Here is a 25,573-nt window from a genome sequence, read left to right on the forward strand (position 1 = left end):
TGGTGGCTTCCATTAATTACTTGCATGAGGAGCGATTGTATTCATGAAATGACTCATCTTTGTAACACATACAAATGTAGTCGGGAATCGGGTTAGACTTTTTGTCCGTACTAATTACTTTGCGCACGTGCACATGCAGTCATGCCGTGCCCTGCCCCACCTCTTCTAATCGTGTCGAATTGACTCACCTTAAAACACCGTCTCTAGTGCTACGATACATTGCGGTTGTCTGCTTGACTCAAAATAGACACTGAGGATGAGTCGGAGGAAGGCTAGCAACCGGGTGGAAGGGGTAGGATTAAACTGACGAAGCTGGAATTTCCCTTCGTTCATCAGAGACTTGATGATTATTGTGCACATACACACACGCACACACACACACACACACACACACACACACACACACACATATACACAAACACAGCGACATGAAACTGTCAACACGACACAGCTGCAGACTAAATAATATATTCATTCCCTTTTAGGTAAATCAAGCCCCTATGAAAACTTTAAATGGCTGATCAGAGGTCAGTTTCATGGATAAAAACAGGATCTGTCCCACAAGTTCTGCCTAGCAACAAGACAACAAATAAAAGCCACAAACGATTACTCATCATCATTAGTCTCAATGACAGAACATAAAGAAAAGGCTTGTTTGCAGTTTTAGGCCTATAGGAGAAGGTCCAGAGTGCACTTAATGTAGGTCATTTGCTGTGTGTGTGTGTGTGTGTGTGTGTGTGTGTGTGTGTGTGTGCGTGTGCGTGTGTTTAAGCATCAGCCTGTGAGTTTATCCCTCTCCGGAGGCTGGCGCTTCCAGCGCCAAGCCTTCGCGTTGATCCCTTTCATCACGGCTGGACTTTGACTACTTCAAGGTGACGACGCCCCGACAGAGGCGACCAAAGAAAATATTTTCACCCCAAGTGTGTTTTGACTAGCGGAGGAAGACCCCCTGCTGATGGGGCACCCAAACTTGCACGTGTACAATCTTGTCGCCGTGCTCCTCTGGGAATTTGCCAGGAATTCTCTTTCTTCTCGTTGTTCCTTTTCATTTGGGATGATGGATGTTGACCCCCTGTGGCTATTCTTGCACTTCTGGAGCCTTTTTGTGCATAAATAAGAGCATCGTGTATCCATACTGATAAGCATCATAAGAGAGGAGGTCAAAGTTCATTTGACATTCATTCATCTCAACAGCTTCATCGCCAAAATCTCAAAACAAATGTCTCAAATACTTCCTGCCCCTCACTCAATGCGTTCGGTTTGGGAACACTGTACCGTCCGCCCTCAATAAAACAGGAAGCTGCTGAAGGAGCAGTGATGGAGGGAAGCCAAGGCAGAATGGGAAGTCATTAGTGTCGCTGTGTTGTCTTGCTGATTTATTAGTTGTTTGTTCCAGCAATCGTCCTCACATGCAGCTTCTTAGCAAAGTGTGTGTGTGTGTGTCTGTGTGTGTGTGTGTTGGAATTCTATGATATCAACTCCACCTGGCCCCGCCTAGGCCCAGCCCTGTCTCACACAGGTCTGAACTTGACACTGCCTGCACATACATCGTCGCTTGGCACAAGAAATTAGAGATTAAGGGTGGGGTTTGTGAATACATGCGTGTCGAACAGCAGCTAAAAAGATGAGGCATAAACCACACGACCTCAAGTAAACAACAAAGATCCTCAAGTAAAGATCCTCAAGTAAACAACAAACAGTGTATAACATCTGTTATCTTAATATTTACCCCGGAGCAGCAGCTGCAGACACAACAAGATAACTGGGAATGTGGGACAAATAGCAATGTGTTCTCATCCTGGATGCAGTGTTGAAGAAAAGTCAGGTCAGTGAGTCGTATCGATGTGCATGTAGTTGCACCTCTTCACCACAGGAGGGCCCAATAAGCACAGCAAAAGCATGGGGGGGAACGATTACGTTCTTTTCACTTCATTTTGATGACGATCTACTTTGGAGGAAGGAAAAACACTGTTATTTTACGTGTTTTGATTCATTTTGCAGAAAGTGTCAGAAGACATGTCAGACATTCTAATGCCTACAAATGATTTGATTTGATTATTGTTTTCTGTTTTACGATATCGTTTTACAGCAGTTACACGACACTACACTACATGCAATGCTCCTTGTCTACCAGCGCCGAACCAGATGTTTGAGTTCCCGTTGTTGCGGGCGGCGGGGGTGCTGTTTGTGCAGCGGAGGCCCGGAATGCACTGCCATCAGCGTAGACACGCTTGCTCAAAAGCAGCCAGCTTTGCAACTTCCCCAATGGGTTGCATTTTATTGACAATAAAGATGGAAAAACAGAGCAGTGAGTCGTCTCACAAGCCGGACAATATCCTCAGCTTAGTCGCATTCCAGCCACCGCACTGATCTGGGATTAACTAAGTCTACCTTCACCTGACAAACGCACAATCTGAACAAGATTTCTGCCAACTAAAGTATTTTTCAACTATTTTAAATGCGTCTGAGAGGTGCCACAATAGTGTAGGGAGTATGTTGTCCAAAATATAGCCTTGATGCTGGAATTTAGACAGTTTAAAAGTGCTTTTAGTAAACCCTACTGGAACAGACGATTGTCTGTGTCCGTAGCTTTAATGCTAATGAGTTGTGTTTGTCCACACACCAAGAAGTACTAACACACTGTCCAATGTCTCCACTTGTCCAATGCAAGAGATGCTATATATCACACACACGACAACGTAACATTAAGGCGTGGGACAGGAGGACACAGACCTTACAAGCATAGAGCTACAGTGCTAACACCACGCTCACATTTTAACAGCAATCATCATCATCATCACTGAAGAAAATCTAAACGATCAAACTTACAGCTAGAGCTTTATTTTAAGATTTGTGGCTTTTTACAAATCTGTGGGCATACGAATGGTGGTGGGCTCATCTTGCTCGGGGCGGGTTGGTAAGGAAGCCACAACTTCAAAGCCGACTGTCTTCTCTCAAAGGTGAAGCAAACAAGGGGGGTGGGGGGTGGGGGGGGTGATAGGTTTTTGTCACATTTGGTGTTCATTACATATTACAGTCATCCCTCATTTATTGCGGTTAATTGGTTCCAGACTCGACCGCGATACGTGAATTTCCGCAAAGAAGGATTGAATATTAATAAACTGAATATTTCTCGTGTTAGAGCAAGAAAACCTGTTTCTAAATACAATCTTTACCATTATTACAGCCCTGTAGACAGGATATAAAACCCATATAGTCGCCTTTCCACTCCTATTATTCTTTGTTTACACCACATTCTTCAACTGTGATGCGCAGGCTACAGGATCACTGCAGGCACAGAGGCAGCCGTGGCTTTAAACATTGGCAAGTTAGCAGGCTAACTAGTTAGTCTCCAATTTATTTACTGTATTCTAATGGAGTGAGAAACAAGGACAAAGAAGCCAAAAACTTACCATGTCCACACGGAATGGGACAAAAACTTCTTTTCAGTCTGTCATGTCGGACACGCCAAGGCTGACTCCATGCAGTGTGACTCAATGACAGAACATTTCTGACACCTAGTGGCCAAAATACTACATATACTTTTGTCATTCAAGATTTTTTTACTATCAATATGCCATTTTTCAACTACAAAAGAGCGACCGTTTATTAATTAATACATTTTTGAAAAACTGCGATAGAGCGAGGGAGCGATAATCCAACTGCGATATTGCGAGGGCCGACTGTACTGATTCAAAAATGCAATTAATAAAACCACATTTTGTTCATGTATTATTTTTCCTTTTTTGCATTTTAAAATACCTTTTACAATGTAACATCTCTGTCAAATCCAATTCAAAGTCATTTCAAGGTCACTTCATGCAAATCCCAAGTCTGTAGCTGACTGATGAATAGTTGGCAGAGCTCAAGGCCGCGTTATCAGATGTGTAGCGAAGCCTGCTTACGCATATTATACTGTACTTCACATATTACTGTTAGAACATCATTAAAAGTCACATTTGTATAACAGGGAACCTTTAGTGGTAAAACGAGCAGGTGGAAGAACGCCGTCAACACCTTTAGGATGAACTACATCCAACATCACCTCACAAATGCTCCACAGACCCACGATAAGGAAAATGCCAAAGCAAATCATTTTGTCGGCAATGCATTGCTAGTATGTAACATAAGGCGCACCACGTTGACACGAACATCTCTCCTCTCCTGATGGCAGAAACAGGCTCTCTGATTGGAAGCGAGCGAGGCAACACGAAGAGGAAGAAACAAAAAAAAAAGTCTAACAAGCGCGACCTCGCCAGTCAAAACAGCTTCGCTGCTTCCTCCGTTGCTGCAGATAACAACACAAAAGAGTGCAAACTATCGTTTGGCCATCTGTCTGCCTGATGGCGAGGCAAGGGGCTGCAGTGAGATGCGACGATAAACCACTTATCTTGTATTCTTCTGATGCGCAAACATGAAAATGTGGATTTTATTGGGCGGATGGTGCTAATGCTAATGCTAAGTTTATTGGAAAACTATGAATAAATCTTATATTTCCTTACTTCTGTTGCTTATTTGCGCTCATCCGGTGGGCTTTATTGTTTCCCGTCGTAAGCTACATGTCTGTCTTTCTCTTGTAGAATCATTTGTCCCCAAGCGCTGCTTTTGGCCAGGAAAATAAGGGAAGGGATGCTCGCAGGAAAAGAGAAAAAAAGGGTAGGTGGATTTGTACGGTAGCCCGATGGATCACAACCACATAACAGAACACGATTTGGACCAAAACAACTTTTTAATATAAAAAAAAGAAGCATTTGTCTCATCCTAAAGTGTTTGTACAGGATGTCAACACCCCACAAACCTTGCAAAGTAGCACATCAACAGCTCCTTATAGTCCAGATGTCTGATTTTGTCATCAGGCTGGCTTCACAAAGAACAAAACACATTGAAGCACTTTGTGAAATGGCAGAAGTCCTCCACCTGAACCTCCACCAAGAGTCAAACCTGAGTCTAGAATGTTTGCTTAAGCCACCGGCCATAACATTAGGAACAGCTGCAGAATAGCTACAACATAAAGACGATGCGTGGGCTTCTTTTCTCTGCATTCAATTGTAAACCATTTCTTTTTCACCTAAATAGGAAGGGGTTTGATGGCACTCTCTGCAGCTATGAATCCAGCAGAGGGCGCTGTTTCACAAGTCAGTTCACTTAAGACTTTCCAGCAGGAAGACGCTTGACGAGACCTGACGTTGCGTAACTGTACATTTTGTAAGTGCCTGTAATAATTTTTTCATGTGTAAAACTGAATTTTAAATATGCTTAAGAACTGTAAGAGGCATATTATAGGGTTTTAGTGCTGGGGTCTCAATATTAAAGCTTCTTTGACAAACTGAAAGGAAAGGTGAGCTAATGTGTTTTATGTGACTGGCAACATTTAAATTTACCATGCACTCAAACGGTGTGGTCATTGTGTTTATGCTATTTGTGATCGTCATTAAATAGGTCTGAATTGAACAGTTGTAAAAAAAAAAAACTGGTTTATAGTATCAAAAACAGGCCTTTTGGGGGGGCTTTTTAAGGTTGTATCCATCATTTGCTGTTTTTGTCTATTTGTGGCCATATTGCTCCTGCTCCTCGTCGTTCTCCCTGAACTGAAGATTCATTTACAGTATTCCGTAATGGCACCCTACAGCCGCGTAACTTCTGCCTTCTTTCAACATGTCCAGAAGTCCACCTTTTTGTGCCTCTGCCTTTTCGGTGCAGATCGTTTCATCGACGTTGTGGGTTTTCAGGGACAAAACTTGGCAGCAACCATACAGCGTACGAAGCCACACGCGGTTAGCTTCTTCTCTTTCTTCTATTGTTTACAGCAGTGGTTCCCAAACTTTTTACCGTCGCGTACCCCTTCAGACATTTGACTTGGAGCCATGTACCCCCTACTGCTGCACACTTAAAATACATAAACCATTTTTACATTTCATTAAATTGAAATATTAAACATGATTCATTGGTTCATTATTTTATAGGAAGTAATTCTGGTTCCAAAATGTGTATTGTGCATGGTCAAATTTTGATTGTATTCCTCCGACATATCTTTTATTTCAGCCGGATGTTGGGATGCTTCTCTTTGAATGGGTTGAACTTGAGCTTCCCTTATGTCCACTTGCAATCGCTATGATTTAAATCTGCATATTAATTTGAAAGGGAAAGTTGAACAAACATTATAAAGCAGTATCCAAAGTACAAAAATACACACAAGCAGCGATAAAACCTCATTTTCAGGGGAATCTCCGCTCTCTCATCCTGACACGCACATACATTGACAGGTAGTGCGGGGATTGGAACACTAATATAAATTAAACCTTCAAGATTAAACACGCTTAACACGCAACATAATCATCAAACTTACTTATTCATATCACTCACACAGAGCAATGAAGAACTTCATGCCGTGTCGCCTTCCTTCTTTCTGCTATGACTGTGCGCTCTGTGCTATGAAGCGTTCAGGTGCGCTTGTAATTGTGAGTATTAGGCAGTAATTGTTTTCCATTTTTATTCACGTATGCCCAATGACAAGTGGCGTATCCCTGCGGGTACACGTACCCCACTTGGGGAACCTAGGGTTTAGATTATTGGCGGTTATCAAGCAGCTCACATGGTTAGCTAGTTTGCTAGCTAAGACCACAACAGGATGGGGCATGAAGGAGATGATTGACAATGGTCTACAGCCAATCAGGATGCAGAAGACAAAGGGCGGTGCAGACAGAAGAGAGAGAATAGAGAGAGACACCTCCGCCACTACAACACTCAACTTCCCACAATGCAGTTCTTCTTAAAGAGCCAGGCGCGGTCTCTAACAGCGTTCATGCGCTGTAAAAAAAAAAAAAAAAAAAAAAGCACTAAAATCTCACCAAAAAAATTTGCGAAACAGCGAGTTCACAAAAGGGAACCACGTAGAGCAAGGGAACACTGTATTCCAAACAGAAGTTAGAGTAATTCTACACTCGATCACACTTAAGATGTGTCAGAGATCGCTCCATAAGACTTCAAATCGTGATATTAGCTTCCACTTCACTCGCCCACGTCTCTACTTCCTCAAGCTGCACTCTTAGCATCATGGGAAGTGTAATTTTTAGCCATAAATTAGCTACCATCACCACCAGGTAGGCATTAACTAACGCTAAACTAATAAAACATGGATACAATTATTATTTTTGTAGCATTTACACAACATGTAATTATTTTTACAACCAATAGTAGCGGCAGGATGAACATTCTTTGGCACTGAATGTCATGTTTACAGGACATTGTGCACTTGAAGTCTGGTTATATATACTTTGTTTGCTCCTAAGTCATTTATGTTTCTTTTCTTACAATTTCCTATAATAGGTTTTGGCAATGAGTTCAAATGAAATTGTGGACTCAAAAGTATACAGCAGATCATATGGGCAATCATCGTTTGACGAGTAAACTAATCGAAAAAATCGCTGACACGTCGACTATTAAAATAACTTGTCAGCTGCAGCCCTGGTCATTGACCTTTTGTCTAATGATGATAAAAAATGTTTGAGGCCATATGCTTTACAGGCGAGTATTGCATGCTGACAGTATGCTAGCATCTTAAGCAATGTGACCACAACCCACAGGGGGCGCCACAAATGTGATTCACAGCATTCACATTAGATGGTGCAGGGGTACCTAATGAAGTGAAGCGTAAACTGTGTGTGTGTGTGTGGGGGGGGGGGTCTGTAGGCCCACAATGGTGTTTGACTTAAAGGGACAGAAAAGGAAAGAATTATAAGACACAATATAAGAGTTCCCTGTACGTCATTTCGCTGAACTGCTTGTTTAAATAAGACACCGTGAAAAGGAGCTGATTAGCTGGCCAAACAATTGCTGTTGACTTTTGCCCACTTGTGACTTCTGGTGGCATCTTAAGCTCATTGGCACCACAGTGACACCAACACCATCCCATTGTCTTCTTTAAAACATTAAATATATATATATATATATATATATATGTACTGTATATATTTTAAATACAGTACTTGCAATTTCCAATCACCTGAAGCTAAGCCCATCCGTGGTAACATTCTCTAAGTAAAGTATCTATCTATCCGTCTCTGCCCTGAGTCCTGACTGTGCGGTATCCAACCAGCCTCGACTACTCGACTCAGGACCAGGCATAGGCAAACTATGCCAAACTACTAAGCTTTTAAATGCAGCCCAGCCAACTTTTCCAAATTATTTGATCAAAACCCTTTAACACCAAAACAGTCACCAGCGACAGGATTTGCAAACCTATTTTGAAACTACCTGAAGTCTTTTGACCATTGCCGCAAGGCTCTGCGTTTTCCAGTGCAGTACATGTCATTACGGTAATCCTACGGACTGCGTCACAGCGGCTCCCAGAAGATGAGGCTTTGATACAAAGCAGAGTGGGGGGGTTGTATTTCAGCCCGGGAGTCAAAATGTTGGCTCGCCCTTGCTCTGGACGCAAGACAGGGGTTCCCCAAAGTTGTTTGCTATTTAAAGAAACCAAACAAAAAACATTGGCCTGAATTTGGATATTTAAGAATAATTCAACTAAAACTTCAAATAAATGTATTATCATCTACAATTAAAATTTCCTTTATTATTTCTAATTATGTTTAGCAAAAGACCATGTTTTTGTCTGTTTTTATTGATTATTTCTTATTTTTATTGTCTTGTTTATTTTAATGCATGTGGTTTTCTGTTGATTTCATTTATTTTTGTATTGACTTCTAATTGAATCACTTATTTACTTTATTTTTTATCTCTTAAGAATATGAAAGTACATAATAATTTTTAGAGCGTAATCTCTGGATTTACCCTTGGGCACCCCTTTACCTTGTAAGAACACAAAAGAGGAGAAGAATAAAGTGAAACGTGATGATGTGAACCTGAGGCTGTTATGGCTACCTTAAATCTGAGGTGTGTGGGTCACGTGAAGTGCTCTATGAGGGAAATGTGTGCGTGTGCTTGTGTGTGTGTGCGTGCGCAGACACACAGGAAGGCAGGCCTCAAATTAAGTGTGTGTTGGCAGTTGTAGAGCATGTCGGGTTCAAAGGAAAACGTCCAGGTATGCGTTACTGCTGAACTCCCTCACCTGGCTGGCTGAGAGGAGATTCATATCTGCATGAGGATTGATGCTGGACACACAAACACACACACGCACACACACACACACACACACGCGTCCACATCAGGTCTAGCTCTTCCTATGCCAGCTCGTTTAAACTTGGGCGCATTATTCGCATAATTTACAGAAGTACATCTGATAATCCCTGCGATTAAATCTGTCGTTAAATGTTTGGTTTGTTTGGGGCAGACTGTATTTTGAAGACAACATGCCGTGCACTCAGCCTCCACTGGGGGGCCTCAGTGAGCGCACATCAGTAGCACAAATAGCCACCACTTCAAGTCCATTTTTAACATTATCTGACTGCTTGAGCACTTTAATCTGTGTACGACCTCCCTCAAGCATATCTTCCTAACATGAATGCTGCTTTAATCACATTTATTGGAAGTCAATAAAAGATAATCATGCACATACGCTATCTAAACAACTTCTGACAGCACGTGGACAGGCTATAGCGGCATCATTTCCATGGTAACCACCTTCTTTTTCTGCCTGCAACAAGTGAGCAAGCCCCCTCCCCGAAACGCCTTTTGAGGAAGGGGCGTGGCTATGCAGGCATGTCCTTTAATTCATTATTCATGAGCATTAATATTCATCTAATGGCGACCCTGTATTGGAATATTTTACAGGCACTGGTTGCAACTATGCGTGCAGCGTAATGCAAAGACATAAAGTGCACACATGCACGTCTTCCCGAATTACTCTAAATAAAGATGTCTGCACAGAAACACTAACACTATCTCCATCTTCGTTATAGTGTCTTTGAAGTGCACCACTTGCGCTAAAACGACTATTTTGCACTTAAACAAGAATAAAAGACAGATGCAAGACATTAAGAAAGTGAGCAGAGTAAATGTTTGGGTATAATTGTGCGGCTAACATCAAAAAGTCTATTAATAAACCGCGGGACAGCCGTTGTCCGGCCCGGGGCTGCACCTTTCACCCCCGGTTCCTCCGGCGGCCTGAGAGTGCGTGCATGCCGGGTCAAAGTGAGCGCGACTTACCGCAGAGTCGGTCTGCTGCACCGCGACGCACAGGGCGACGAGCAGCAGGACCACAGCCAGCTTCGAGTCTTTGCTCATCTTGAACGTACAGCAGAAGGGGATCGAAAGGGATCCGCCTGCATTAAAGACTGGGGAAAAAGTGCACTACTGGGGTGTCATCGCCTCCCGCACCCCACTTGTCTGCGCTGCGTGGACGTGGAAAACGGAGGGACACGCTGGTTGTCCCGTCTTCTTGTTGCAGAGCCTCCAAAGTGGTCCTGGCTGTGGTACCGTGCGCCTTTCTGGTCCCCCTCTCTGATTCCCCTCCGCTCCACTTGCGAACCTGTCCCAGCCGGATCTACTTCCCACTGCGCATTGATACAAGAAACTCGCACCTTCACTGCGACTCGTCTAGAAGATCACTTTCATTATTGCTTCACCGCAAGAATCTTACAATAACATTCCATTTAAGTCCGGTTGAAAGCAACCTTTTTGCTTAAGTACATGGGAAAAAGTAAAGAAACCAAAGTTCGGGCTTATCAAGGGCGGATGGATACAGCCTAGTGACGCCTCCTACCCATGCCTGAGGCTGCACAGAAAAAGGGGACTGGAATAAAACGTTATTTGTGTTCCTTATACGCCCCAACATGTTGCATTCCTCCCATATTATTGCTGCACATCAAATAATTACTTAAGACTCGGGACAAGACGTTGAGCTTATTTATGCTACTTCGCAATGGAAGTCTGGAAAACACACCTTTAAATTTAAATATTCACTTTGAAATGTTCACATCCATGACAAGTTTTCGAACTCCAAAGTTTTTCCAATCATTGTCAAGTCGGGTCACAGTCATTATTGGAGGCCATGTCACAGCAGAATTTCTACCAGGTTGTGCAGATGTTTGCATATCAGACTGCAGTCCGACCCAAATGTTGTAATTTAAAGGGAAAAATTTAAGAAGCTCTCGCACGCATCCCTGGGGAACACCATTAGTCTAAACAGTCCAGAACTTCTTCAGTGTGAACTTGAATGATACTGTAATTATGCCTTTACATTTTTACCATGATTATGATGGGCACAAAGCACAATGCAAACATTTTAGGCAAACAAAGCAATATCTATTTTTCATGAAAAAACATATCTCTGAACAATGTAACAATATATAAACACAACAGTATACAGGGCGAGTGTTGCTAATTCAGATACCAATACCTTTTACCTGAAAATGTTCAAGATCATGGAATGATTTTGCCTTTTAATTTGTTGATCATGATTATAATGAGTAATAAAACACAGGGCAAAAGTTTTAGTGCAAAATAATTAAAAAAAAAATCTTTTGACTTGAATTGCCCTCAAAGCCCTGCTGTGTCCAAGAACGTATTCTCTGAATTTGTAAACAATGTCTGAAAATAACGATATAAACAAAAAAAATACACGTTTGGTGGAAATAAACACAAAAGAGAACTGACAAATATCTAATCACGTTATTGTTGATGTCGATATTATTGATATTGCATCAATCCGCCCATTCTTAATAGCTATAGTTAGTTTCCTTCCAGGGTTTGGTCATGTTAATGTATTTTGTATTGTTTATACGTACAATATATGCACAGGACTTAATATGTGTTTGCACCATAACGACTATTGTGCAGTGCTTGGCTGAACGTGCATGTTGAAGACTTTTGAATGACAACAGCTCCTGCGCGTGCAGGAGAAGCCCGTGACTGACATATGTAGGCCCCTCCCATCAGGCTGCGGAGCTGCGCTGCAGAGTTGAAGCGCAGCAGCCCGGAGTGCTCAGCAGCGACTTCACCGCCGTGCAACTTTTGGTGAGTTTGGATCTAAATCTAAACTTAACAATTTACCAAGGGGGAAGTCACCTGTCGGAGTCGGCCCCGTGCGCGTAAAAGTGGGGTTGAGTGTTGTTTTCAAGTGGGACTACTTTCTGTGTGCGTGTGTGTGTGTGTAGATGACTGGGTCTTTGGTGCTGTCGATGAGCGCCTTGCAAGTGCTTTGCTGGTGAAGATTCGGGAGTCCATTCCCCACAATGAAGCTGCTGTAAGTTCATTAAAAACACTCTAAAGTGAGTTGTTGATTGAAAGCAAAAACTAAGCAAATCTGTTGCAGGGTTTGTGTGGTGGCAGTCGCCTTGGCGGTGAGATCTACCCACGCAGTAAGTGTCATATTTTATTTACTTTTTATACGTGCACGGCTGCTTAGTCGTCACTGCGTAGACTTGAAATGCTTTTTTTAATCATTGATGTTGATGAGTAGTGACTGTTTTAGTTAGTTTAGGAATATTCAACCCACAAAACCTGGATGCTTTGCTTTTTAAGTTTATTTGAAATGCTATTATTGTATATGTTATATTATTAGCGCTTCTTAAAGGTTTGAGGTGTCTTTTTTATTTATTTTTTAAAAGTGGTTGTAAAAAGTACTCCACGTTTGAGTGGGCCGCTCTGACTTATTTGCAAGTCAAGCCACGCCCTCCTCATTAATATTGAGAAGGAAGGCAAAGTGCCCTTTCCCTCAAGCCACGCCCACTTGATGCATCCCAACGCTTTAAACTTTCACCACTTTCGCCCAAGCAAGCAACAAATATGACATTTGACTGTTTATTAAAAAACTTGACTAAATTATACCAAACATGAAGCAGATGTTTGTAAATTGTGCAGTACTGACTTCAAATGGACCTCCGTTGTTGTGTGCGTGTGAAGTGGGGTGGGGGCACTGACTGAGAGATGAGTCCATTTGGGTGGTCTGCGGGGGCTTCACAACCATGGATACGCGTTTGGATGACAATAGCTCCACTTAAAAATGGCCGCGACTTTGTTGTTCATCTTCGCAAGACAACTGCATGCTTGCAAGTGTGTAGGAACACTTCCGGGAACACCTTCGTGTTGTGCACAAAGTGGAAGAACCCCAACTAGATGCTCCAACATCCAACTCCCCCCACCACACACACGCATGTAGAAAATATTTCCAGAAGACTGGAAGTGGTTATGGCAGCAAGCGAGGGAACAAGAATTCCAGATTTAGCAGCATAGCCGATACAAGTATTGGCAGGTGAGGAGGAATGGACGTGCGGAGGAGGATTATGGCAGGGAAGAAGAAGTGGGAAGCAAGATGGTGACGAAGTAGTAACGTACAGGAAGTCATCGTGGGAGAAACATGGAGTTTGTAGCCATAAGAGTCTTCACTCCTCTGGTTCCAAAAGGTTGTGGTTGTGGATCTGAGAGAAGGTCATGTAGAAGGTCATCTGTAGCTGACTGACGGGTAATTGGTGGAGCTTTATTTTAAGATGTGTAGCAAAGAATGCCTTTTTTTTACAAAGTGGTGGCCGTATGCTGGAGGTGGGCTCGTCAAGCCGGGGGGGGGGCTCAGAAGCAGTATCATGAGGAAGGAGGTTTGCGGTGAGATGGCTAAACACCCTAAAGTTACAGCGGGGTGTTTTGTAGAACTGTGTGAGAAATTTCAAGTTAATTCGACTCATGCGGTTTGACAAGAGGTCCACCATGTGGTGTAGTGGGCCGAAAAATAACAGCACAGGCATCACAGTCGGGGGTGCATGTTTTGACCAGTTTTCACCCTCTTGTGTGCAGGAGTAGAAGAGTTTGCTTCCTCCCAAATTCTTTCAGAGCTTGGCAAGACTTGTCTAGCTGTCCCTGCAGGTGCTATGGAGTGGAACATTCCAGAAAGTGACGACGCAGATCACTTGAAATCTTCAACTTCCCCCAACCCCCTCATCTTGCACCTACTGTTATTTTGTGGGTCACGCTGTTTCCTTTTGGTTTCCATAAAACCAGCAATTCATTACAAGATGATTTTTGGCCCAATTGGCTCAGCAGCTTCTCCATGCTCCTCCTTCCTTTCACTGCTGCGAGTATTCTTTGACAAATATTGTCTGTTTGCCGTACAAAACTGGCCCACTAGATATGTCCATACAGAAATAATCGTTGAATTGTTGTGATACCAAATGGGAAGTGTTTTTTATCTTTATTGTTTACCTTATAGTACCGTACCACTCCAGGAAGGGCGCCGTAGGCATCAGTTATGTTGGTACCACTTTGGAGACATTTCACTTGACGGCTTTAGTGGATCAGGAGACCTATAAAACCTGTAGAGACCGTAAAGACTCTGCAACCTGTGTGGTGCATACATAAAGCCATAGGTGTACGTGTGTTTGTCTGTGTGTGTGTGTGTGTGTCTGTATGTGTGTGTGTGGTTTTACTCCCGGAAAATCCCTCCACTTAAATTTTACAATTTTTTTTTACCAGTTATAAATAAGCGTCGTGTAATGGAAATGTGTTTAAAAATGCTTTTAGTATGCCCTCCTGAGAATACACCATTTTGTGTATCTGTAGCTTTAATGCTTATCACCTTTGTTTGTGTGTAACTCCAAGAAGTGCTCTTGCTTTATCCACTTTTTACATATACACTGTAACGCTGCACTTGTCCTATGTACTGTAAGAGATGCCATATGTCACATACAACAACGTAACAATAAGGAGTAAGAAGTGGGACAGGGGGACACAAACGTTAGCAACACTAGCATAGCTATGTGAGCAACAGTGCTAACGTAACGCTCACGTTTTAACAGCAACATCATGCTGAGTTAACTTGTGCGTTTACTTAAACTTACAGCTGCCACATCTGTAGCTGACTGACGAATAATTGGTGGAGCTTTATTTTAAGATGTGTAGCAAAGCCTGACTTTTTTTTTTTACAAAGTGGTGGCCGTATGCTGGAGGTGGGCTCATCCAAGAAGTATCATGAGGAAGGAGGTTTTTCCTTCATGATGTTATGAAAAGCCGATTGTCTTTTTACTGTGTCTTTTCATGTCTGGTGTGGACAGTGTGCTCACAAAGTGTGATAGTTGTTGTCTTTGGTGCGGCTGATAAGGACGATTGGCCATGTGAGCCATCAATCATCCTCACGGTGCTCTTGTGCAATTTGGAACTTGAATCCAAGCAATCGGATGCCAAAGAAAACGCCGTGTCCATACCCCATGGTGCAGCCACTTTCACTTTGGTCATGGCGAGATACAAGGGGTCGGAGGTGACGTGAGCATAAAGGCAGCGGGGGCTCGTGGCCGTGGCGACCGCTTAACATTCCATTGCCCGCTCTCCAGATTTGTGTATGGCACTGTTTTTTTTTGTCGCTGAAGGAGAGATGACATGGGTGGGTGTAAGGTTTTAGGAGGGGGGGGGGGGTGCAGCTCTATATGCCTAAAAGCAGCAACACTATCTGCAGGCCCTTTGAGTGTTTGTGAAGTTGAGAGCTGAGGTGGGGCAGTGTTTGGCAGGCTGGGGGTGCTGTCTTAGCTTGTTGGACGTGCCCGCTCCCTCGGGGGTGTTTGCACTGAAGGATTACCCCTCCAATCTCCTTGTCCTCGTTTGTCTTCCATTCTTCCCCTTAATGTATCATCATTGATCTCCCCTCTCATTGCCCCCGTGCACGCTCGCCTTGCTTATTTAGCTTTTGCAAGCGCTTCTTCTTCCTTAGAAATGTTTGTTTTGAAAGTCGGGATACATGACAGCTCTCATCCTAGCTTTGTTCTCATTACTTTGGCATTAGACATCAGCTATTTTTTTCCCCCTCTTTGGAGCAATTACCATTTGCATGCCTGTGCAGAGGGAACACATCTTCTTTTGTTCCCCCCACCCCCAACTTGTGGGTGCATGCAAGCGTTTGTTTGAGGTTGAGTTGATTTTCAAATGCTATTAATGTCGTGGAGTCATTTTATTTGAAAGAAACAGGTATGTCTGTGTCCTATTTCTCTATTAGGCCGCACTCACAAACGTGGTTCGGTACTCTGGTCCAGATCAAAAATGCCCAAAAAAGATGCACACTTTGATGGGGTTCACGAGTGGTATTTTTGTCATGGACAATACAGGACAGGGACCTGATTGGGCAGCTTTCATGCCTTTCATGTATTAAGTGATGTAGTGCAAATATTCCAAATTAAAATGCCACCTGCTGGGTTGAATATTAGTTAAAGTTATTTTTATATTCTGCTATATTTACCAACTTAGATTTCAACTAAAGCTTCTAAAATTGAGGGATATTGGGCTTTCGGGTGAAATTTATTTATACATTTTTCAGGATTAACCAAAAGTGCACCATAACCTTTACAAGTGAACTTCATTTGAACTTCTCTAAACTGTTGAATGCACGCGTCCAACTCTTTAACGTTTCGGGACTTCTTGCACGACTTGCTGTTCAAGGTTCAACAAGGTGCTGAACGGCAAAATTCATAATGTGATGACATTTTTGAAATTTTCCAGTCTTACTGTATGTCCGATTCAACCTGCTGATGACACTCTTAACACTCTAAGCTCAGCAGCCACTTCCCTCTGAGCACATCCTGTTTGAAAGCCTTGCTGTGGCGAGATACTGTTGATCATTTGTTCTGTGTCGTCTTGGTCTCATGATGTCAAAATGTGAACAAATTTGCAGAGGACTGCTTAAATATCAATTCCAATTGAAGCAGGATATGTTAGGAATTTTGTTAGAGAACAGCAAGTTGCGGAAAAAGTACTGAAACACTGAACAGTTGGATATGTGCGTTCAAAAGTTTAGACAAGATCAAATTAAGCTCACCTGGAAAGGGTATAGTGCCTTATAGGTTCATTCGGAAATTTCACCCGAAAGCCCAAACATCCTGAACTTTTTGTGAGAAGTGTGTCTCACACAAACACACACAGAGGAGAGAGCAAAGCCATCTGCTGGATTGAGTATGTGGCTTATTTTATCCATCCATCCATTTTCTATACCGCTTCTTCCTCATTAGGGTCGCGGGGGCATGCTGGAGCCTATCCCAGCTGACTTCGGGCGATATTCTGTGATTTTTACCATCACAAAAAGCTTCTAAAATATACTTTTAAAGAGTTGTCTCACACACACACACACAAACACACACACACGTATAGAGCAAAGCGTGCCTAAATTATTTTTATATTCTGCTTTTTTTTTTTACCAGCCTAGGCCATTTTTATAATATTTTAAAAATGTTTCTTTTCCAATGCATTTTGGCTTCTTGTCCACATGCAAAAAAAACAACTGAGCTTTTGAAAAACTTGGGTAAAACTGAAACTATTGGTGTGGGTCGTAAAAAATGTGCGACACAATCAATGTTTTTAAACCTTATTTGACAACAGAATTATTGGCTTACGGATGTTGGGTTCATTTTGTGCAGCGGTATATTGGCGTGCACGCGTCTTATGCCACGCACGGGCAATTTAAAAAAACATTCAAGATGTTCCATGCGCTCTGTGTAAGTGTGTGTTGATTTTAAAGATAATGTGCATGCCATTGTACATGTAATATCTCTCTATACTGGATTGGTGAACATACTCGTTATAATGCACAACTAAGTCAGCCGAGGTGACTTTTTCAGGCTTATGATTTGCCAAAATGCGCATGACAGCCGGTGACCGTGTTTTTATGTGGACAGAGATTTTTATAAAACTTGTGTGGATGGATGTTGATTTAACACAGGAGTCGGGGAAATGTACGTTTTTGAAAATATCCATGCTCATGTGGACCTGGCCTAGATTTCATCAAAAGGTTCTAAGATATGCTTTTAAAGTGCTTTCAATGCGTTTTCTCGTCCATATTTGTCTTGCTGTCATTTTAATACTGCTCTGGTTGAAGCAGACTGAGACTGCATCTCGCAAGCAGTGTGAAGGCACCCTTAAACAAACACCACAGGGTGGGCCACAAGTTTCCATACATACGAAAAATAATCGTTCATGTTGGACAACCGTTTTTATTTACTGTGTTTAATGTGCTCTATATGATAACCATTGTTTTCCACAGTTGATGAACTGGCATTGGCACAGTTGCAGTCATGCTTGTAATGGCGCTTGTGCTACGTTCCTTGAGATGATTTATGTCTCGTATGTTCACCTAATACACCAAGGCCTTCAAGTGCCCCCACAGATCAAAAGGGGAGAGATCTGGGGATGTGATCTGAAACATAAAAAAATATACATTATACATTTTCCTATGTATGGAAATTGTCCAACCTATATATTTGTCTATCAGGGTGTGTTCACACTTGTCATGTTTGGTTTGGTTAAGAGGAACTGGTTCGTTTGCTCTGTCAGTACGGTTCATTTGGTGACGTGCAAACACCAACATCTGAAACCCGGTGAGCACCCGACAAAGGAACTCTGGTACAGTTCGGTTCACTCGAGCTCAACTTTGAATGCTTCACGGACCAAAGACATGCGCCAGTGTTAAAATCACAGCAAACATGCAGAGAGCACAAATACGTCAGAAAAATGTGATGGAAGTGCTGTCTCCCTCTTTCAAAGTAGATTTTAGAAGCTTTTGGTGAAATCGAAGCTGGCAAAAACAGCATAATATAAAAATAACCAAAGTATCCAACTCAGAAAACGGAATATTTGATTTACGTAACCTAATTTGTCTCGACATCTGCTTATTTTATACACCTTTTTAAAAGCGGCACAAACTCATCATATTTCAAATCCGTTGTGCTCCATCTTTCCACGTTTGGCGGAACTCCTCAAGGTGACCTCGTCCATAGCTCCCCTCCTTTGCCTGCAGCTCAAAGCTTTGCGTGAGTGATAAAATGTTGCATTTCGTACCTTTTATTGATTTTTTTTTTGTTTTGCCGGACCTTCTTTTGTAATAACTTTGATGGAGGCAGCAGCCAAAGTCAACATTGTGAAAAAAAAGGCAGCCGCCGGCTACAGAAGCGCCACAGTATATTGCGGAATGAGCGGACATGAAGGCAATAAAACGCAGATTTAGATATTTGGCGTCTGATGAAATACTCTCATGCCACAACCTGTTCCTGAACTTTTGTTGATTCGTATCTGCGCAAACGATTTGTCGCTAATCATGTGACTTTTCTATTTTATTGTTTGTCTCAGTCAGGGTTGTTGTCCATAAATCAGAAAGACTTCCTAATTTGTCTTGTAGACCTTTCCAGAGGGTAAAATACCACACCAGTCAATCAGGCGCATCGCAAAGCTATCGCCCACACCCTGTAGTTGAACCCATTCTTCATCTGGGACAGGAATGCTTATTTGTCAGACTTTGCTTTTTAATCCAAACGTCCATGTAAGTGAGCTTATGATTGATTGATGTGTCCTCGCTTTCCGTGCCGACGAACATGCTCTTTCCTGACTCTTCAAGCGGTACTCCCTCTGCAACACAATCTTGTTTAGTGAGGAGTGGATCCGGAGGGACTGGGTCGCTTCGTCCCTTTGGCACGCTCCCCATTCAACAACTGCTTGTAGACTGGAATCCAATGGCACCTGCGGTAGAACTGCGACATCGCCGCTAACAAAGAGCTCCATTTTTGCAGTCCAATCTCCTTAAAAGCACTCCACCTCCAACTTATTCAAAGAGCTTTGTCCAGAATTGTAACTGTTTTACTTGCTAATTGGCTTTTCCAAATTTACAGCTTTACAACCATGAACCCAGTCACCTCTTGTATTTGCTTTTCGCCCGACATCAGGAATCATGGTGCCACATTTAAATCGTTTTTTGCCCTTAATCTTTTAAATAAATTAAATGTAGCATTCGAGCATATTGGCGCTACCTGGCACCATTCCTTTGCTGCTCAGCCTCTCACTCTTATAATTAATGAGTGTGCTCATGCAGCATTGTGCAAAAACGCTGACCCCCCACAAAACCCCCAGCCCACTCTGTTTACTTTGCTTTTGCTTTTGTTATTGTTGCAATTCTGACCTCACACAATCTTTATTAGTCTTATCAGTTGTTATCGTTGTTGAGATACTATACAGAAGCAGGCAGCCTCTACACACTGGTAAAGGTAATGGTCATGGTCATGGGAATTGCAAAGGCAATGGTAATCGCAGTTACCATTAATGGTATAGTTTATTTGAACATGTTTAACAAAGTTCCATTGTACATCATATGTTTGCACAATTCAACATGTCCGAAAGAGAGTAGGAAGAAGCAGAGCTGATTTAATACTACCCCTTCATCGTGTCTCAGACTTATTTATTGTGTTTATACCAGGTTTGATTATTTATTTCTTATTACCAAATAAGATACAGACTTTATTAGTTTTACTATTACTATTACACATTTACATTACTTTTTGTCTTGATGATAAAATGATATACAATATATACAATGATGTATGTAATGATATATAATGACCGATATTATCGACTGACCGGTATAATCATTCATTTTTAACATAATCATTCATAATGTTCATATCGGTAACAGTTTTTCTGCCGATAATACATCAGGGTGCGAGTGATGACGTGGTGCTCCACACAGTAACAAGCTAAATAATTCCAGTTTCGCTTATGTCACGCCCCAATGAGCCCAGTTTATTTCACTGATTGTATTTGTCCAGACTTTTATACTGTACTTTGCACTTTACTTTGTTCTTATAACTTCCCAAATTGTGTCGTTACCAGCAATATTCAAGTGTGAATTTATTAAGTCTAACCTGACGTGTGGATAGTAGAACATGTTATATTAGTTGACTGTTGGTCATGATTTTTGAATGACTATTTTGTTGAGACTAAATGTTTCAAATAAATATGGCCCTTTTTCTATAACTTACCTTGCATATTGCAGTGTTTGTCTTATTTTGCACAAACAGTGTTTATTTGTGAAATGCATCCAGTGGCATCACAGTAAAAGAAGCATAATGTGTTCATTCATTACACAAGATGTGACCTGACATTAGTTTGTGGGAAGAGCTTCTACTAATATCAGTATAGGTATATTTGTATATTGAGTATCGGTAGATAGAATGTGACACAGGCCAATATAACAATTAGCTGTGGGCTGCACATTGAAGTGTTGTATACTATAATAGATGCCGAATACAGTTGGTTCTTGAACGCCCCAGTTTTTCTATGATTTGATTATTGATAAACATTTTCATCAATATTTTGCCTCAGTTTTCATACACGGTCTTGCACGTAATAAAGTAGTTTGTTTGCCCTGTACTGTATCACTCTACGGAATTGAGTGTCCAAACAAAGTACCCCACGCATTGCTCACTCACGAGAACATGCAATAGAGCCAAACAAAGGTGAAGGACACTATTGAATTCAAGAAAGAACTTGGTGTCTGCTTGGCCGATCTTCCAAGGTCCATCCTGGCAAAGAAATAAGAACTCACTTAAGGAAATGTGAAAGAGGTAAAGGTGTTACGAAACAGAGATCACATATGATCAAAGATTTTGAGAAGTTGTTGTTAGTGTGGATCCCCTTCTGTCTCTTTCCTCCCCTCCTCTCTCGTGTTGGCCAGCAAGAGTCTTTAATAAAGGTAGTAGCGATGTTAAATGTTCATTTATCCATTTCATTCATCGTTGATAATTATTTTGCATTTTGGAATGTATGTAAAGCTATAAATGTATTTTTTTCTTAATGTTTTTGTCTGTCTGGAACGGAGTCATTGGATTTACATGATTTCTTGGGTTTTTCTACTTTTTGCTTTTGGAACGTAATAATAACCAAAACAACATGTTATCCCAAATGCTAAACAACACCTGAATGAAATAATAAAAAATAATAAAGCAGCAGTACAGCAGTAAATATGACTGTAAGTACAAACAGAGAAGACATTTATTGGCCTTTTAACATTTCATAACTCATCATTGGCAAGTTGCAGCGGCAGTTTTCCAGCAAAGACTGGCGCAACGACTGCCGGTTGCACTTTATTAGAGTGAGTTAATAGCTTGCAAAGCATCCACCTTCCTTTTGCAAACTTTTGTTTGCGTAAGGAAGCCTTCCGCCTTATGTTTGGGATTTATTGTGAATATATGTGCATATGAAATCATCATAACAGGGACATCACGAAGCGCTTTGTTTACTTGTTCTTACTGAGATATTGGAGGACAACTGGAACAGAGGTGGATCAGATGTGCGGTGATGTAAACAGAGCGGACATACATCTGGCTTGCAAGCATCTGTTTGGACTGTTTTGTACACACTTTAAGTGCATATGTCAAAACAACACACACATTCTCAAGGTGACTCTCTAGAGTGGCATTTTTTTAGGAGTACAAATTCTTTGAATTAGATGGATTTAATTTAAATCGTAATGCAGCAGAGCGGCATTTCTCGTCCCAGCGGCATTCCACATGACATATAGGATCTTGGAATCTGTTACAGACAGAAGGGGGACAGGTCTGGGCTTAGGACCTGTCAGTGTGTGAAGGGTAATAGCTAATGAAGCGTTGCCAGGGGCGACATGAACATTCCATCTCATTGCCATAGCTACCATGCCTCCAACCCTCTTTGCTCGACCACCTCCTACCCCCACCCTCCAAGCAGTTGGGGTCACACACCTGTCTCCTCTTCTTTAGCTTCCCTCCAAAACTTTTTGAACCCTTGGACAGCTGAATCCTCCCTTGTGTATTTAAAATGCTACATTAGCCATAAATCCTTCCCCGTGGGAACCAAGCAGCGGGGGTCAGTGGGAAAAGGTCAGGCCGGAATGGCAGCTGGAGGTCAAAGGTGACGCAGATCCAGCAGGTAGCGCCACAATTAAAGGCAGAACTTCCTCGGAACCTTCAGGAGTTTTGTCTTTCGGGATTTGCGTATTGTCATAAAGGTAAACTTGTAACCTCGGTTTTACCGTGCCAGGGCGGTACATATAGGTGACAAAACGTATTGCACTGGAACCCGTGTAAGGCGGTCCCATTTTTGTCGACTAACTCATCGAGTCCTGGCCCAACGTGTTCTTCTTATTATGAAAAAGTGCCCGCTTAAGTCAATGTCGACATACATGGTCGACATTAAGTTTGAGACCCAGAGGGGTCATTTGTACACAAAATGGGTCAGTTCATGTCGACATGTGTTAACATATTGTTGACATATTGACATATTGTTATCCTCATCATTGTCACTAAGCAGCGTGAAACCACAACGGCAACATTGCTACTGTGTGTCTAGTTGCACAGCATTAAAATATGCACACACACTTCCTGTTTTGTGCATAGTAAGTTTCAAAAGAAAAGCATGGTGGTATTAACCTTCTACTACAGCAACAAACTGCCATAGGCTAAAAAATCCTTTATTATCGCACATTCTGGCCAAAGTCACAGGTGAATGTGCAAGCGGTGGCTAATTTCGGTTTTGGTTATGTCGACAACCACTTATGTCGACGTTAGTCAGCCAGTTCCTTACGTTTGCTCTTTAAATTCCAATTTCTCCAATTTCCTTGTTTGATTGTTAATTTTCGAATTAATAAAATAAAAAACGAGCTGCAGGCCACAAATGACCCCTGGGCTGCTTTATGGGCTGTAAGATAGATGATGACAGGTCGCATTTGGGTTGATTAGGTCAACACAGGATGTGACCATGCATTCACCTTTTGGCTGTAAGAGCAGCAGTGAATCATCTCACCTGTGTTGTCTTTTGAAAATGACAGCTTGTGGCCGCCTGGATTAGAAAGCAAGAGTTCCTGGCTGTGCGGCAGGGTCTTATTTGAAGGACAGTTTTGCGAAAAACATGTGATTTCTTTTTTTTAAAGCAGCATTTTTGTCCAGACTTGATGGTGGCAGTGACCAAGCAGAAGGTGAAACGGAGGCAACGGATGCTTGAGATGGGGCCATGAGGGCCTTAAATCAAACACCTGGGAGAGGTCGAAGCTGTCTTCTGACCTCTAGAGAAGGTCATGGACTGACCTTTACCTGCTTGCCTGCAGCTAATGTCCCATGGTGGCTTTAGGCTTGTTTTATAGGGTGTTAATGTGGATGCAAAAATGTCAGTCTGCATGCGCTGAAGCCACTGAATCCCATGTCAAGAGACAATGACCAATAGTAAATGCAGAAATCATTTTAATGGCCAAATTAAATCAGAGTGTGAACTTGCCAGAATGCTCAAGGTCACTCCTAAAGTTTAGCAAAAGCAAGCTTCCAGGGTTAATGTTCACCTCAAGCACTTTGACTGATTGGGACGTATGAGTTGAGTTTAAACCGGACCGTGGTTGCACATTTACTCTGTTTGGACGCCTGTCAGCGAGCATTCCATTCCCCTTTGGCGGTAAAGGTGAAAGGTCAAGCAGCAGAGAGGAGTGCCGCGAGTGTTTCTGTTGGGTTGTTTTTTTTTTAACACACAGACAAGTGGTTTCTCTTTACAGACGCAACAAAGAGGAAAGAAGGAGTTGAATGAAAGCAGAAATGAAGCTTTCCTTTTTGTAATCAGTGCACCTGGATGTCTCGTGGCTAATTAACCTGAGCAGGTGGATGCATGGCCGACCCTATTTATATCACAAACCCCATCTTTATGCTCCCAAGTGGCACAATTTGGATATGTGACATGGCAACAAATTAAGAGAAAAAGCCTCCACGGAATCCCATATCCTCAGAATTCAAAATCTGGATGAAAATCCGACATGCATCAAATATTATTATTTATTAAAAAACAGTAAATTACAGTTTATTATATAAAATCATTTCTGGTGTATACGGTGCAAGTCACACCCACTAAAGAGAAAGAAAAAAAATGATTTGTACATATATAAACCGCACCAGACTATAAGCCACAAATGTCCATGTCATAAAAAAGACATATTGTGGCGTGCACGAGTCCATGAGGACCAGGCAGCTCTTTATTTGACAGGAGCCAATCACAAGCTATGAGAAAACTCCCAATGAGCTTGTCAATCTCAGGAGGTCATTACTCAAAAAGTAGCTAAGAAATATACAAGACAAGTACCAATACGAGTTTAAAATAAAAACACAACTATTTTAACTTCATCCCATAATGCATTTCGTCCCAGCAGAGCAGTTCATTGGCCAGTGAGCTCACAAGCGCAGGGAGCTCAGGAGCTGAGAGATAAATGAGCTAAGATGACATCTAAGATGACACCGTGACTCAGACTGTTATATTGAGTAAGGACCTCCTGCCATTTCCGATAGGTTGACGAGCTCGTTGTGAGTTCCCTTCCTGCCAAAGAAAGCGCTACCGTTTCCTCACTGACTCGCGAGCGGTACAGTATTTACACAATTAGTAGTACTTCTGAAGTAAAGGAGATGTCACAAGATTAGAACATAGTCATAAGTTAGCCGCACCGCTGTATAACTTTGAACAGAGTTCAAAGTTTAGAAAAAGTAGTGTCTTATAGTAGCGGTATGTAGAAATTATATAAAATTATAAGTTAGTATACAGTTGTCTCTCACCAATTCACAGTTTGAATTTTGCGGCTTCAGTCCATTACGTTTGTTTCAAAATAAATTAATTAATATATTATTGCTGTTTCTTGGTTGAGTACGACCTGTTATTAGTAAAACAATATGCATATTTAATAACATTTTTGACCTAAATTAAGCATTTTGACTAAATCAATGAAAATACAAAAATAAGGCATTCAGAAGACGTGATATGTAGTGTACAGTCATTTCTGTGACTTGTTGTGCGCACCTTTAAGGAGCATGTGTGACGTCAGCTAGTTGAATGTGTTTAGCAGTGAGTGTTAGCAGTTTGGAGAGTGCAAGTGACTGGCATGAGCTGT

The 25,573-nt window shown here is 41.9% G+C and overlaps 2 protein-coding genes across 4 annotated transcripts in view; one reads left to right on the forward strand and one right to left on the reverse strand.

Annotated features, from left to right (window-relative positions):
* Positions 1–10,496, reverse strand: part of col4a5 (collagen, type IV, alpha 5 (Alport syndrome)) — a 36,345-nt gene extending 25,849 nt beyond the window's left edge. The window contains exon 1 of the mRNA XM_054753199.1: positions 10,105–10,496. Within this exon, the coding sequence (XP_054609174.1) occupies positions 10,105–10,182 (78 nt within the window). The 5' untranslated portion in view covers positions 10,183–10,496. The remainder of the gene's footprint in view (positions 1–10,104) is intronic.
* Positions 10,497–11,851: 1,355 nt separating this feature from the next.
* Positions 11,852–25,573, forward strand: part of col4a6 (collagen, type IV, alpha 6) — a 95,265-nt gene continuing 81,543 nt past the window's right edge. For all 3 annotated transcript variants that reach the window (XM_054753195.1, XM_054753196.1, XM_054753197.1), the window contains exons 1-3: positions 11,852–11,913; positions 12,054–12,142; positions 12,212–12,257. In XM_054753195.1, coding sequence (XP_054609170.1) covers positions 12,132–12,142; positions 12,212–12,257 — 57 coding nt within the window. In that variant the 5' untranslated portion in view covers positions 11,852–11,913; positions 12,054–12,131. The remainder of the gene's footprint in view (positions 11,914–12,053; positions 12,143–12,211; positions 12,258–25,573) is intronic.

The sequence above is a fragment of the Dunckerocampus dactyliophorus genome, chromosome 15 (genome assembly GCF_027744805.1).
Source record: "Dunckerocampus dactyliophorus isolate RoL2022-P2 chromosome 15, RoL_Ddac_1.1, whole genome shotgun sequence".
NCBI classification, from domain to species: Eukaryota; Metazoa; Chordata; class Actinopteri; order Syngnathiformes; family Syngnathidae; genus Dunckerocampus; species Dunckerocampus dactyliophorus.